At 36.4% G+C, this 16,627-nt stretch overlaps 2 protein-coding genes across 3 annotated transcripts in view; both read right to left on the reverse strand.

Annotated features, from left to right (window-relative positions):
• Window positions 1–16,627, reverse strand: part of LOC141529740 (uncharacterized) — a 178,111-nt gene that overhangs the window by 66,295 nt on the left and 95,189 nt on the right. The window lies entirely within an intron of this gene.
• LOC141529622 (uncharacterized) lies at window positions 5,108–6,138 on the reverse strand. The gene is made up of 4 exons (XM_074246257.1): window positions 5,981–6,138; window positions 5,836–5,920; window positions 5,692–5,754; window positions 5,108–5,637 (listed from the first exon to the last, which is right to left on the reverse strand). The coding sequence occupies exons 1-4, from the start codon at window positions 6,044–6,046 to the stop codon at window positions 5,525–5,527; spliced, it is 327 nt and encodes a 108-aa protein (XP_074102358.1). The 5' UTR covers window positions 6,047–6,138; the 3' UTR covers window positions 5,108–5,524.

Below are 16,627 nucleotides of genomic sequence, written 5' to 3' on the forward strand. Positions count from 1 at the left end.
ACGGCAGGATAATTCACGATGCATCATTTATGAGTAGACGGTTAATAAAAAGCCCCGAGTTCTTCTTCGGTCGTCGCGTAATTAATGGGCAAACATACACGAGGCGCGGCCAATAAATGCCTGTGAAGAATCTCTTATTGTTAATTTACTGCGAGTTGCTAAAAAATAAATAAACTGACTTACAAGTGAATAAAAACACATCTAACGAGTCTCGTTGATTTGCCAGCAATAGTAAAACACTTTTAAAAAATTTTTTTCACTTGAAATAAGTCATTAAGCTTATTAATCATCAAAGAAAATCTTCGGTAATTATCATCTGATATTTTTGATGACTAGCGTATCTTCTCTATCTCTTCACTCTTTCCACTAAATTCTTGCAATTGTATATTTATACACTATAGAGAAAAGAAGGGGTTGAAAATGAAGTTTGAGTTGGTAATGAAGCGGCTGGTGCTCCCTTCGGCTAAACAAGTCGTCACCCTTAACTCCTTTACTCCCAGCGCAATACGGAGCTTACTCTCATTGCCTTGGATATATTTTATAGCTCTCTGGCAGTAAGAGCTGAGTATTATCACCCTCAACTCCACCCACAGATACAGAAAGCAACCACGCGGCGGACCATCGCACAAAACCCCGCGAGAATCCCATAGCATTCCTTGTTTGAATCAACCCTTCTTCCTCACGCCTCTCTATAAACGTACAGTATATATTTATATTACTTTAAGCTACAGTCCTTGCGAGACTACTGTGGCGATTTAGCACCCTCGGAGCTACAGTGACGCTCAACGAGCCGTGCTATTGTGCATGAGTTAACACTAAAATAAAAGGGTTAACATTAAATAATACATTGGCTATTAAATAAATAACTTTGGTGAATCAATCAGCTGTTAAGAGTTTCTTTTCACGAATTAAAAGTAAAATTACAATGATTATAAAAGTTACATTTGCTCTCTACACAAAAAAAAAAAATTTATTTTAATTCATCATTCAGAAAATCAAATTAAAAATAAAAACCTTTATCTCAAATTTACTAATAAATTTTTTGACACTAATAAATCATCAATAATAATTAATAAATGGATTTTTTCCCAGATAAAATTATTTATCAAGTTTAATTGTTGTAATTAGCAAGTGACAGAAGACACAGTAGGAGATATTAAGGCAATTGAGAACCCTGAGCATTATGATGTCACGAGCTTAAAACTATAATGCGCCCTAATCCCAGCAATATATATAAATATATCATGGTGTTTTGTGGGTTTCATCGCTCACTTGCAACCATCGTCCCTATTTAGTGGATCATATATATTAAAGCATTCTCATCGGAAGATGAACCCCTTGCCAAATAGTTGCTCGTCCTCAGCCTCAGCCCTCATTCCTTATCCCTTGAAAAGCTGAATTATCGGCATATCTTTAACCGTTTCTCCTAAACCTCTTTCATCAGTCATCATCCAGCCTCAGTATCATCATCAATTACAAGCAATCCATTTGTCATAATGTTGTCTAAATCGATAGCTGACAACAGAAAATCCGCGTATTCATACCAACTGTGAAATAATATCAATAACAATAACATTAATAATAATAATAATATCTTTATCATGAGTATAAAGTAACTTTTGTTAGATATTAACGGAGGTTGTTAGCATCAGTATGATCTGACAATGAAATAGAGGACAAGAAGTAAAGTAGGAGGTCAGAGAGACTGCTAAGAGCAGAGTTTGAGGTGAGAAGCATAGTCTTACACGCGAGGCAACCATCGGCATCTGTTCGCGAAGGAATTACGACGTAACTTTGTCTCCTAAGATAACGCGACAGTTCTCTGTAGCTGAGAGGTGAGCACACAGCACACAAGGATGTAACTCGGTTCGTTGAATCAGTGTATGTGTGTGTTATGTTGAGCTGCTATGACTACGAGGTGTGGCGGCATCAGAGGAGTCAGAGGAGTGTGTATGATGGGTGAGACTCTGCTCGAGTTTCCATTGGGGTGGTTCTTGCGATATAAGCTTTCTCTCTCTCTCAGTCTCTTGTCGGCGTTCTCCGTCTATCTGGCTCGAATTCCCGCGTCTACTCCACGCTCGACTCTGCACTCATGCACACAGATCCGCTGTAGCTGGATGATTCTCGCTCGCTCCCATGGAATCCCGGGATGCGATCTCTGTACCGAGCTGAGTAGTACGGTACCTCTGCTCTACACATGGCAGACTCCTCTGTAGCTAGCAGCCAGCAGCCACCCTCGATGTGTCAACCCTCTTGCCGTGCCACCCGCCCGCTAGACCCCAGCGAGACATACAGCATACCCACTATCACCCACAGATAGTGGTTCGGTCTCTCTGTGCTATGGGGTGTCGCGGGCTCATACATATTCAGCGGATGCATCACCCGACCTCCAACATCTATCCCGACCGGTCATCTATTGACCCGACTACCGAGTTAACTTCCTCCTCTACGTCAAGACGATTGTTTTCCCGTTCTGAAAATGGAACTCGAATTACAGGCCAGTTTTCGAGTCCGATTGATGTTTAGGCGTTTTATCAAAACCCGAAAGCGCCGTTGGGACCTCGAACGAGCCGTCAGTAACTTTGCTTTCTATTCCAACTACCCCTTCTATCATCACACTTCTATCCGCCTACACACCTATATACCCACATACCTACCCTATATATTTATAAATGGATATCTGCACAGTATTGTTACACTATTTTTCACAATATTTTTATTTTTTCTCATCGTTTAAGCGTTACAAGGTTTTTATCTTTTGCGGTCATTTTTGAAAAATATTTTTATAGCTAAAAAATTATTAATTTAATATTTGTTGATTTTAATATTAAAATTTTTATTCAAATATATCGAAGAATATTTTAAAATTAATCATTTAATAATTTTTTAAAATATTTGTAGTATTAATTTTCTAAAATACGAATTTTATTATGATGATAATAGTAATAATAAAAGCCCTAATGGATAAAAAATAGACAGCAGGCAGTGTACTACAAGAATCAAAAAGTAATTTACTTGTGAGAAATCGAGAGTTTGATCATTTTTCATTTCTTCCGCAACGAACTGTGGCCTTTGCTAATGAAGAATTAAGTGCTAGTCGAGACTCGTTAGACTCCAAGCTAACCCAACTCCTCTGGGTCGACTGCTGCTCAGACTTTTCACTCAATTACCGCCGGTACTGAAGAAAATTCTCAAGATTCTGGATATCAATCTGTTCATTTTCACTGTTTTTTTTTTTTTTTCGTTTTTTCAAATTAAAGTTGAAATAAAATTTAAATTAAAACCAAGGTTTGCAATGACTTCTTCTACTACACTGACAAAGTCAGAAGACAAATAGAAGAGAATTTCGTAAAACATTTACATGACAATTAGCGCAGTCGACAAAAATGACACGTAATTGATATAAATACGGCCGACAGCGTAAGCGGTACCAGAATGTACTAAATATTAATCCGCGTCTCACTCTTACAACTCTTTGGATGGAGATTTATACACGTAAATACAGGTATGTATGTACATAAAATATGTTAAATGTGCATATCCAGTGTGCGAGGATACACCAGAACAGATATAGGCAAGCTGGTTGGTGCAGTGGCCGCGTGGACCGGCTCTGCATAATTTAGCATAAATAATAAATAATATTGTGAACACGTGCCGACGTTTGAAGCATCGTGCGTCACTAATAGCTCCACCGATATATATACCTGAATATCGCACACATTATACATACTTAAGGCTGTAATATTTAATTTTTATTTTTATTATTCCGGCTGTTGGTTTTTAAAACGTCCAAAAGTTATCATCAACATGTCAATAACTATTTCAACGCGTTCATCTTAATTATAACTATAATGATAATGATCATCATAATATGTATACATAACTTGTAACTTAAACTCGTAACATACAATTAATTATAAATACAGTTCGTCATAAAAAATCAACGTGCAGAAGACCTGATTCTTGAACTTTTTGATAGCGCCAGATGCAAGTGTACGCAATTCAATCCAGTATATATTTATATTTAACTTTGTTCAACATTTTCACACAGTCTGAATCACCTGATTAATAATTCAATTACTTAATATTCAACGGCTCAATTCAACAGTCATTCTATTCAATTGATTTTTTAAATCGATATATCTGTATCTATAGATATATATTTTGTTTACTTATATTTATCCATATGTGACTGTCGATATAAATATACAGAGTTAAATGCATTTATTGAAGATGCAAACGAAGATGAATCAACAGACTGGCACTCGGCCAGTATCCCGATGCCGATTTGCGCTTCAACGAGTTTCGTGGCATTAATGACTAATGAGAGTCACGAGAGTATCAAACGTGCCTTGCATTTACAATACCCATCCTATAATTCTAATGAATGATAAATAAAACAAATAAATGTCAATAAATACTTCAGACATAGGAAGGAAAACATTTTTCGTAATTATGATACATGCTTTGAGAATATTCCGAATATAATAACAATTATAGAATCGAAATTGTTTGAATGTAATTAAAGTATTTGATACTTTTCTACTGAAAATAAACGAGTTAGGGGCAGCACAGAAACCAAAAGCAATCTTGATTCGGCAGAGTAACGTATTCTCTTGTTTTGTCAACGTTTTATTCAAAATTTTTTTGGTCTTCGGCTTCGAAGGTGGTAATTACTAATGAGGAAAGGCCAGTAGTCCGGTTGGCTATTGGTCGGTCGTCCCATTCGCGTGTAACCCCGAGAATGATGCTAATCTTGTCGCGGTCCACGGATACTTGGAAGAGTAACGAAGATGATGATTAAGAAGAATAAAAAGAGTTGGGCTGCGTGTCTTGTGAGTATACGCTGGACACTGGAGGTTTATTGCTGAGGAACTTTGCTCCAGAGGTACAAGTCCTCTGCTAGGAGAAAGAGGATATAAATGTAAGAGAGTTTGGTGAGCCCGCCAGTGCGAAAAGGAGCCACCCAAACAGCTTTCGTCTCCTAATACCTTTTATCACGAATTAAGATGTTGTCGGGGTGTGGTAGGGACTTTTTTTTCATCTTTTTTATTTTTTTTTTTTTTATTGTTGGACTGTCTGCTGGGGTATAATAACGTGCAACGCATTAATTTCCACGGAGATTGTGATATCCTTTTTTATTTTGTTATTTTATTATTTTTTTTATTTTTTAGACATTTGGATATTGTGAAAACGATCGGCTGTGAATATTTATGAAGAACGTGTGGGAGACAAGAAAATAAGGCGTCATCGAAAATTGGAACTCATATGTTATTTTCAGTTTGGCGAATGAGAAGTGATGGATTTTGTGTCGTTGTTTTTAATTTTGAAACTAGTCATTAAAAAATTTTTATTGAAGAACTCTCTCAGGTTTTCAGAAGAGTTGGCACTCGATCAATTTTTCTTCCATGTATATTTTTAATTAAGTTAAAAAGTACTAAATTTTATGAATATTTTTTCATGTCAGACAAGCATTAAAAATTTGTGAGTTTATTTATTGAGGTAAGATAAAAATTTTTATAATTTAAAGTTCACTGTCTATATCTCCTGGGGCTAAAAGAGAACTTCCACTGATCGGTCCACTACCAGATCCAGAACCATCAATGTCAGATCCAGAACCATCAACGTCAAAATCATCTGCAATAACATTTATTGTAAAAATTAACGACAACTAATAAAATAAAAACTTACCAGGTTCAAATTTAGTTGATGTCGAAACTAAAGAAGTCTTGACAGGAATAGTAGTCGTTTTTTCTGAAAAAGGCCTAGTTTTGGTTGCAAAGAACTTGTCAGCTAAAATAATTCAAAAATGTATAAAATTTTTATTGTACTCACGAAATTTGTTCTCTCTCATGTCTTGATTTAAAAAAACAATCTTGCGTTCATTTTGGGGCGAGTAAAGTTTTATTATCAAAAATGCCTAAAAGATTCACGAATATGATAGTAAATTTTACTAGCTTCGAAATTAGAATGTACTCACTTCAGATTCGCCCATTAAAAGTATGAACAAACCATTAGTTAAAACCACCAAAGCGAACACTTTCATTTTTAAGTATAATTTAAATTTAAATCTCGGTGCTCGAGTAATGTCCTTCACTCAATGGATTAAATTAAATGTATACCGAGCTATTTAAATAACTTACAACTAATCAAGAACGTGAAACTACAATAATTTAGCATTTAACATTTGATAAAATTCTTTGCCGTCATTATCCCATCGGAACTCGACTAAATTTATTATCTTACATTGATTGTTTTCAAATGGAAATTCATTGATTAATCAGGTAGTCCATTGTTTTCACTTATTGTTATTAAACATATAATTTACAACAACTTTTTCCGTGTTACGGTGTTTTTAAAGTTATACAGGAATTATCAACATTAATATGTCGAGGAAGTAAGCTGTTATTTTAAGTTTCAAGGTCTTCAAATTATAAAAAATTATATTACATTTTTTGACTTGTGTAACTCTTACTAAAATTCAGTCGTCATAAAAAAAATAATTATATATTTTTATATACATAAAAGTAATCTTTCTAAATTGATCTTTTTTTTTTTTTTTAATCAACGAAATTAAAAAATTCTACAAGTAAAACTGTTTCGTCCTCTTAAATAATTTTTTCATTGGAGCTACTAGTAGTCTAATGTCTCTTTTAGGCAATTAAGGAGTCGCATTTCTGTTAAAGGCGCATCAGTGTAATCGAACCCCGCGGCACCTTTTACAAACGGGTTTATCAATGCATATTGGAAACAAGTTAGTCATTGAGAGTTGTCGGTTTGGAAAGCAAATAAATAAACAAATAAAAAAATGTTGATTTTTTTATCAGCCAGTTGCCTGAATGTATTTATTTTTCATTTGTATTATTTTTATATTTATATTTATATTTATTTTAGCCATTTTATACCTGAACGGTTTTTTATCTTGCATCCTCTAAGCATCCTCTTTCGCCAGGAGCTGGTCGCGATTACAGGGTCCTTTTCGTGGACCCAGTTGATGGCAACAAGGGCACACACGAGTGCACACACAACATATCCAGTTGGGCCCTGAAATATGCCGCGCGTTGTGAGTTAGTTTAATATGCAAATCGGCAAAGATAACGGGCTCGATCCGTGAAGAGTGGAGACGACTAAGTCGTGATTCCAGTAGCCGTGTCTACTCCTGCTGGTACTCGATCTACCCCCTGGCCTCCCTCTCGTGTGTCGCCGAGCCACACGATCCCGTGGCTTAAAGACAGATGAGAATTAAAATAAGAATAACAGCACAAACGAATGAAAGAGAGTAACAGAGTGATAAAAAAAAAAAAAAAAAAAAAAAAACAGAAAGAAAAAAGTTGATCGCGTTTATTCCATGCCGCCAGCAGAGAAACCTCACCAGCACGAACCAAAGACCAAAGAGAAGACACTCTCTACTCTCTACTCTCTGCTCCTGCGCTTCCTCTGAGTGAATTGAGAGATAACAGCCTACATTTATAATTCCTACCATTCTTTTCTTTTTCACTATTTTATAAATTAAAAACGAATAAATTTTTTTTATATCTCAAGCATTCATTTATAAACGTTTTGTGAAACATTTGTTATCATTAATCATAACTTACATCAAGTTCCAATAAAAGAAATTAAAAATTTATATTCTTTTTAATTAAAATATTTTCTCTGTAAAAATTTTTTATTAAAAAGAATTTATTTAATATAATTATTGTACAATAAAAAAACGCAATAAATTAAAAATCTGTTACATAAATTTTTGTTTACAAAAAATATTTTGACTCGAAGAAAAAAATAAAACAAAAAAAACTTCCATTGATAAGAAGAGTAAATCTGAGTGTACTGATAATTTATGTATCGACTTAAAGCAATGGGGTCTACAAATAATGGCTCCTGGTGTTTCGTCGAATAATCTCGCTCGTGCTGGTCTCAATATCCTTGAAAGGTTAATCCTGTAATGGTCCGTCTGAGAGATACGAAAGCGTGTCGTGCGAAGGTGTATCTCTTGTCCTCTATTTCTCAGGATCTGCACCACCCTTCTTCTCCTTTCGCTTAAACTGAAGATGGTTCGCATCTTAAGAGCCCTTTGCTAAGATCCTCCGAGTTTGCTTTGGAAGCATGATCAACTACACTGCAAGTAGATGCCCTTCTTGCTCTGATCTGCTCTCTCGTTCTCTGCACTAGATTAATCAGAAATTCTATTTACTCGAACTAAACCTAACCAAACTATTTTCGAGGTTTATGAGCATAATAGTTGCCGAGCATGCGCGCTTGCGCATATTACCTGTACGGTGTAGATATACAGATATATTGTATACGTGTCGGAGGGTTGGGAGTTAAGGTATAAGCGCTTCATTAGGCCGCGAGAGCTCCCTAATTACACATGGTCTCATTAGCAACTGCTTGTATCCCGCAATTCCCTCTACTTATCTACAGCCTTAGCCTCAAACTCGTCTTGCTCGAGACCTACCTCAACTACCAGTGTCTCTACTGGCTTTCTATCCTCCATAAACATAATACTTACCACAACAAATCCATAATGTCCTCGTCTTAACCGCAACACACTATCTTTCACTTTGCTCGGTGGAATTACTTCAGAATTTTCTGTGGTGAGAAACCACAACATTTGCTGCAAACCTAAACGTTAATGAAACTTTAATTTCACTTAAAACTTGTCATATATAAATATAAATATAAATACAATTGATAAAACATGAATTTGCTTTTAAAAGTTGGTAGAACTTTAAAATATATTTTGACATTTTAGTTAATGTTTATTGACACTTGAGCATCGACGACAGATTTTCGCATTTAAATAACCGAGTTAAACTGTACTGTAACTTTTCGGTAATTATTATTCACGTGTCACTTATTATTATTGTCGATTTAATTGGAGATGAGCTTCATGTCCAAAGCTAATTTTCATTTATTACCAAGACACATTTCACTCTGTTTAAAAGTTATTTTATTCAATATCATTAGTATAACTCATCTCTTATCAGGATAACATCGATAAATAATAAATACCAGTCTTAAAAATGAAAGCAAGTTCGCTGAAAAAAAAAAAAAAAAATCAAACTTGGTTCTAGAGAAAAAAAATCTTGAACGTTTAAAAATTTTTTTCTTGAATCAAAATAAATTTTTTTTTTTTTTGTATATTTACGATTAAATGATGCAGACATAAAATAAATTTATATAAAATAGATAGCACGACAATTCAAGGCGAGAGTTTGACTAATATAAATAATAAAGTAAAAGCGACGAGAGCAGTGTCTATAGAGACTATACAGTCTCATTAGTTATGCATTTAAAACGCCTACTCGAGGAACCACTAGTCAAAACTAGCTAACGAACCCTTTTCTTCCCTTTCGTCCGAATACCGTCAGAGAAAGGATAAAGTCCTCCGCCCTTTATCAGATAACCAATGGCGCCTTTACTTGTTCGCTTATTCTAATTCTCTTCTCTTCTCTTCTCTTTTTTGGGTACGATTGAGTCTAGTGTATAAAGTCGCTCTGACTACCAACTCTCGGTTAACTAAAAGGGGTGACTGTCGTGTCAACTCCCCCAGGCGACGATATTCCACCCTCTTGCCAGATTAACGACAACGACGTCGCCGTACGTCTCTTGGGTCCCTCAAGGCTTCGTTAAAATCATCCGGAACGTCATCAGAAACCGCAGTACTAAATTACTAAATCTATTAGCACAGCCACCCACTAATTTTTCCATTCTAAATTTTTTTTCTTCACCGATTTTATTTGCTTCGTCCAAATAAAAGCCCAACAGGACATCCCTTAACGACTGGGCCCCGCAGTTCTGTTCCGACACACAGTAACCAACTCCCTGAGACGAATCCCCAATTCCTTGACGCGACGTTTCGATCCGAGGAATTCGATCGACTGTCGCAGGTACCTCATCAACATAAACGTTTTTTACGCGGCCAATTCAACAGACGTATCTTTTTCAACCGAAAGTTCGCCGTTTTCTTTGATCATCTACCATCCAGCTATAGTCTCAATCTGAGGATTTGCCGGTCCCAAATAATGGGAAGGAGGAGGAAGATAAAGAGCTGTATAGGGCACCTGGTCCTCAAATGCTTTAAAGCAGCGAGCACAAACTCCGAGGACAAACTTTAAACTGATTGATGTGTGTCCTGTTCTGGGTTGTCGCAGTTCTTCGGGGTTGAATCGCCGCCGGAAGCGGTTCATCACATATCACGTGACTCGCTCGCTCGGCCTTTGTTCCCAGCGATCATTAGTCTGTCAATATGCCCAAACAGTCGTCCGAGCTTCTGTATACTTATTTTAAAATTTTTACTTCATACCCGTACTTGGACAATGCTATTGTTTTCTTCGCGCGTACACCAGAAACGTATTTTTTGCCCTCCAGAAATCCAAATTCCAGTTTGAGCTTTGATGTCGCATCGGCTGGATCAAAAAATAAATAAATGTCCATTGTCTTCAGTAAAAATTTATAAATTTAACGAACGTCCCACCCAAATTTTATCGTGTCATATCAACCCAGGGATTATTCCATTCGGTTGCAGCGTCAGACAACAGATGACACTCGTGATTGTGCATTTACAATGACTATTTATTTTATACTGCGTGTATGTTTTATTGTTTAATTGTTTTAGTATTTAATAGTCGATGTTTAAAATTTTTTTGACATCGTAAAGTTTGTTTGTTATATCTTTTAAATCGTTAACAAGACTCGTGACATTTTAGTGCTGATTTTATGTTGTATTGACCCATCATGACCGTGATATCATTCACAGATAAATATATACATATGTATGTATGTCTAAAGTATCTTTTAAAAGTGAACTTTTACTTCGAGAGTGTTTATATTTATATAATCAAAATTAAACGCATTAATCTATTAATTATTATTAATGGTTACTCGAGCATTAAAGTATAAATTTTATTTTTAAAAGACACCCTTTTATGGTGGGAGTTGTTGGCCTCTTTCTACTCGATAAATCACGTTCAAGTTCATTGGGTAATCCTGATGGTGTTAAACGTTCTGGTGTGTTCGCCAGTCTATCGTTTCGCTCTACACCGCACATAATACCTATCGCTACTGTTATGTAGGAAGTAGACTAAAATACTCCACTCCTGAGTATGAGTATGAAGAACAGCAAGTGTGTCATAGTAGTAGTCGACAAAAGCACAGACGAAGAGATCTTAGGTTGATCCTGAAAGCTGCGCCCCTTTGTCGCGCAATTTTACCCTCTGTCGATGCCGTGGAATCACTGCGTGGTTTCACGACACCAAGGGAACAAGAAAAGAGCCGGAGTGAGAGAAAGAGAGATGGGTGTCGCTTTAAATCCAGATATATGATGCAAGCTCGTGACATGCAAATCTGGCCAAAGCCCATCGCCATTACATTTCCAAATCTTTAAAGTCTGTTTAGACAGTCGACCCCGCGCACTTCACCACTCGTTTAATGTGTACTATATATTATGTTATACAGAGACCGTGGTATTAGGTTCTGGCTTGTGCTATACTACGATGCTGATATCAAAAGAGCACACTAAAATCTCCCTGCTCTTTTAGTATTTTTTAATCGTTATACTTTTGGCTTATCATAGCCACAGGTTCAATATGCTGTAGATGCCAAGCTTCTAAATATTTTTTTAATTATCAACTAAATATGTATTTATAAAATTTTTATTGACAGATATTTCAATAACCAAAAATAAATTCTAACAATTCATCCTTACTAATATAATAAAATTATAATTCTGAATATTGAATTCAAGTAACTAAATAATATTCAATCAACTCACATTTAACTTAGATATAAATATCTGCTTTATAATTCACTCGATAAAATCTTTAAATATGTATCATAACAAAACCTGGAATTAAAAATCATTAATTACTCCGAATACAATCTAAATAAAATTATCTCATAGAATGAAACCTAATGAGTTTTCAATTGAATCGAATTTTTAATTTAATTATTGACAATTTAAGTCCGAGAATGAGAACCGAGTGACTGACAGCTAGTCAAACCCCGTGTCCATCAATTCCGTCCATAAAATGTCAACCCGGTTGCGAGGTTTGCTTCTCTAACCTTCTTTGTTTTCGCAGTCGGTGAAAAATAATCGACACAACATTGAGGAGAGATCGTTAACAAAGAGCATGCGAACAGCAAGTATCAGCAGAAGAACCACCTGAATATCAGCAACAACAACAACTTAGATCAATCTTACATAAGTAAAATCGAGCACCGCTGTTGCTTCTGACATCAGAAAGTGCGTACAGTTCCCCAAGAAGCACGATGGAGAAACTCGGAGGGATTGATGCCTTCGACAGTAGTCTGTAGTCTGGAGACGAGTTTTTGCAACCGGTCAACCGTCGAACCCATCAAGTTTATTTCATTCGGACTTGAACGGTGATTTTGTTGCGCTGCGACTGTGGGCGGTTATGTGCTTGTATCAATATATATATACCTTTGTAGTACAACTATATATACACATAGATAGATATATATTAACACATTTTATCCATACACACAAAAATACAGTATGTGTGCATGGATGCGCTTACGTTTTATAGCGAAGCCAATTAATGCAGAGCAAAAACCCGTTCGCGGATTCGAGGGTGGTCGACACCACCCATCGTTGCATCACTACTCAACGAATCTCATCACTCTCTCTCTCCCGCTCTCACTCGGACTCCCACAGTATAGCCTGTCGATGTCGAGGTTTTTGTAACGCATCACCGCGCACTTGTTCGTCGCGTTACTGGGAGCTTTTTTATTTTTTATTTTTATTTATCAATCCTGGCTACTGTACTAACAGTTTATTCTGTCTATACAACCCATGTCACCCGTCCAGTGTCCAGTGAAAACGGAAATTGAAAATACTTCAAGTGTTGATACCACAACTCCTTTTTTTTCACCGACTATTTCATAAAAAGCAATGTCTGCAATCGATCATTACTCATCGTGATCGATAAATATTAATTGGGTCTATTAATAAATGCTCTCGCGAAATGTCAATTGCCGTCGTGTAATTCGCGGACAATGACATGCTGGTAATAATTGATCATTGATCCGACGTGTGTGGCCGTGTGCTGAATGTTTGGTGTATTTGTTCGGCCCGTCTTTGGGATGGGCTCATTTTACTTGTCCATGCAAAAAAGTTAACGTTTAACAAATGAATATACTGAATACAGATACAAAGCCGGTTTATGTTTTTTGTTCCTACCCAAAGACTCGAGTCGCTTTTGATTTGTTTTGATCTATTTCTCGTATCGAACACGACTCTCTTCAGTTGCTTTCAAAGTACAATGCTACAGAGTTTTAATTTTATTTACATTAAATCAATGAAAAATCATTCGAATTTTTTACAATGAATTGTTCTTAAAAAAAAAAATTGCAATAACTCGAGCTGGGATTATAGATAAATAAATTCCACGTTCCTCGAGTATCAGCTTGCACTTCCGGCAGAGCTTTCTTTACTTGGGTCGCGTAATTCGAACTGTGATTCGTCGTTTTATTAAATTAAATTTAATCCCGTCCAATCAAGATGTCCTCTGTCACAAGGCATCGATATATATATTTTTACCTTAAACTAGTATTTTTAAAGATTTTATTTTATACATTTCGATGTAGAGCGAAAGCTAAACGGGCACAAAGCAGCATTAAGCCGGGATCAAAGGAAAATATTTCAATAGCCGATGGAATATAAAGTTGCAGTGTCCGGATAGGACGGCATACCGGACAGCGGAGGGAAGAGAGATAGAGAGCCAAAAATAATAATAAAATAAAGGACGATAAACGCACGTGGAATGACCAAGTGGATTTGTGCGGACTCGTGGCTAAACTGACTCGTAAGAGTGGAAGCCGCGGACGCGGAACAATGGTAGCTCCCGCGGCGGAGGGTCAGCTTCAGCTTTGCCTTACTTGCGATACTGCATTGCTAGAAATATATATATATATATATATATATATATATATATATATATATATATATATATATATATATATGTGTGTGTGTGTGTGTGTGTGTGTGTAATGTAATGTAATGTATATTATAGTATATAGTATATGGATATAAAGGGAGTACCAGGCGTACGGCGTGCCCGGACTTGAGAACTGCCGGCGACACAATGGGCACCAAGTTGGCGGTCTGACCTGCGACCTCGCCGCAGCACCACCGCGGCACATTCACATTTGTATGAGATGAGTATTCCTATCCACTTTGGTCCCATCCCGTTCAAGGAAGATCCGTTCAATTGTGTGCTAATGTCTCGGTGGTTATAATGCTCGCTCCTGTGCCAAGCCGCCACCGATATTCTCAGATACTTTACTTTTAACTTCGACTTAACTCATCCCCTTTATCTTGCTCTGCATCCACATTAATACCACACCACATTATGTTCAACTAGATCTTTTGGTTCAAAATTGAATATTGATTTTGGTGTTAAATCAAATTGGAATGTTTGGTAAAAAATATTTTGACTCAATTTTGATGTGGATTTTTGATAAAGAAGAGTATAAAACTTGCGCTTAATCATTAAAATTCATTATTTATTCAATTTTATTTTTTATTAAAATTTTTTGTAATTTTATTGTTGACAGAAAAACTGATAGTAATGTAATTAGACATCATAAAGTTATTATTAAAGATAATATTAATAAATAAAATCTCTTTTTCAAAACCAAACTAAAAAAAATTGATGCTTATAAATTTTTTACCGCCTTTGTCAGAAATTTCGACCTCAAATATTTTACACTAAACCAAAAAAAGTCCAAAAATCATTTCCAGTTTAGTAATACAAAGACTTACACATAAAACAAAAAATTGTACTAAAATTATTCACTTTCGCTATCAGTTATTCCTGCACTACTCGGCAGTAATGTTAGAAACAGAAGTAAGGTCAGTGTCTGCATAAAATTCGCATTGAGACAGTTGGACTGTTGGGGTTGTTGGCATCACCAGTGTCAGGCGAGCACTGAAGTTCGTCGGCGTGAACGTAGTGTAAGAGTACGGTATGGTATCTCTTCTCTTATTGTTCCTCGCATTATATTATACCTGAGGATGAAAGTCCTAGTCGCGAATAGAACCCGCAAGTTGTGAGTTCGGGTGCGAGCGAAGGCACGCTTACGCTGAAAACGGGCGCTTGCTATGCTGGCAACGCCAGCGCCCGGTCTACGTGCCCAGCCTGGTGAGTCAGGACTCAAATTCAACTCAAACTCTGTGCTATACTATACTCCACTCTGGTTTCTGCATGCTATCCGATGCTTTCCCGAGTTGTCGCTCTCCCAGACTCGACTATACGACTTCCCTCTGCTCCTCTATCCTAAAACTGGGACTACCGTCTACTGGGATGTCCGGATTGTGACCTTGACATTGCTAAAAAATAGGTTCACCAGGTCACAACTGTTTCACGGTTCGCTTGCACTTTCTTTGGTCTCTTTTTCGCTCCTTTAAAAAAATAATTTATGCATTGAAAAATTAATTTGTCAATTTTTTTATTAATATTCATATTGAAAATTTTTTATCTTAATTAACAATAATGATAATAAAAATAATTGACCGGACTCGTATTGGATGAGACTTGAGTCGCGAGTTGTGAGACCAGTTTCATGACATTTTCCATTCCTCAGAACGCAATCTCGAAGTGGAAGAGACCATCAGAGATATCTCAAAGCAATGTCTCTCTTGGCATTATTATTTCGTTAGACTCGCGTACGGATAATTGCGTCATAAATATAATATCGTAATGGCAATTGGCGGCGAGACGTCTCCTGGTCTTATGCCGGTCTTACGCCGCGAGCGGATCGCGTAGGTAGACAAGATCCTCGGCATTGAAAAAGTATTTTGAATAAAAAAATAGAGGGAAAAATAAATTAAAAAAAAAAAACGTAAATAATAAATAAATGAATGAATGAAATAAAAATAAATTGAGAATAATGTCGTGGGTATCTGGATCCCAAGCGTAGAATGAAGGAGAGTGAGAGAGGAAATGAGGAACACGATTCAACAGGACGAAGCCAGTTCCGATTACTCCGCGTCGAAATAATTAAACTGAAATAAAAATCCAGGGGACGACTGGTCCTCGTCAATCGTATATCCAACATCCAACGACACTGTGTAGTCTATAGTGTAGCAGTTCGTTCGTTCGTTCGTTCATTCGTTTGCTCGGTCATTCGTTTTCCTACCCTCGGCTGTCTGTTTTAAATTTATTCTCAACTTTTTTATTTTTTACAACTTCCACTAGTTGATTACCAACTCGATTAATTAATGTATCACACACCGCAGCAATACAGTTTTATTGTCTATTTATTTACACGTCAGCGGAATCAAAATTTACAGTCATTTATTATTATTTTTATGATTGAGCAATTATTCGGTAATAAATATTCAAATAACACTAATTACTTCTCTGCGATAGCATCATATTTACTTAAAGTATTAAATATCAAATATTTAATACTAACAATCTTTAATCTGCATTCTGCATGGGAGAATAAAACGTGTGTGCGCGCGCGCGCGCGTGTGTGTGTGTGTGTGTGTGTGTGTGTGCGTGTGTGTGTGTGTGTGTGTGTGTGTGTGTGTGTGTGTGTGTGAAGAAAATGCCTGTTTAATACGCATTCCGAAGCCCCAAGTATTCACAAGCTTCGAATC

The sequence above is a fragment of the Cotesia typhae genome, unplaced genomic scaffold (assembly GCF_013202065.1).
Source record: "Cotesia typhae breed Kobodo isofemale line unplaced genomic scaffold, CoteBio_Ctyphae contig_48, whole genome shotgun sequence".
Lineage (NCBI taxonomy): Eukaryota > Metazoa > Arthropoda > Insecta > Hymenoptera > Braconidae > Cotesia > Cotesia typhae.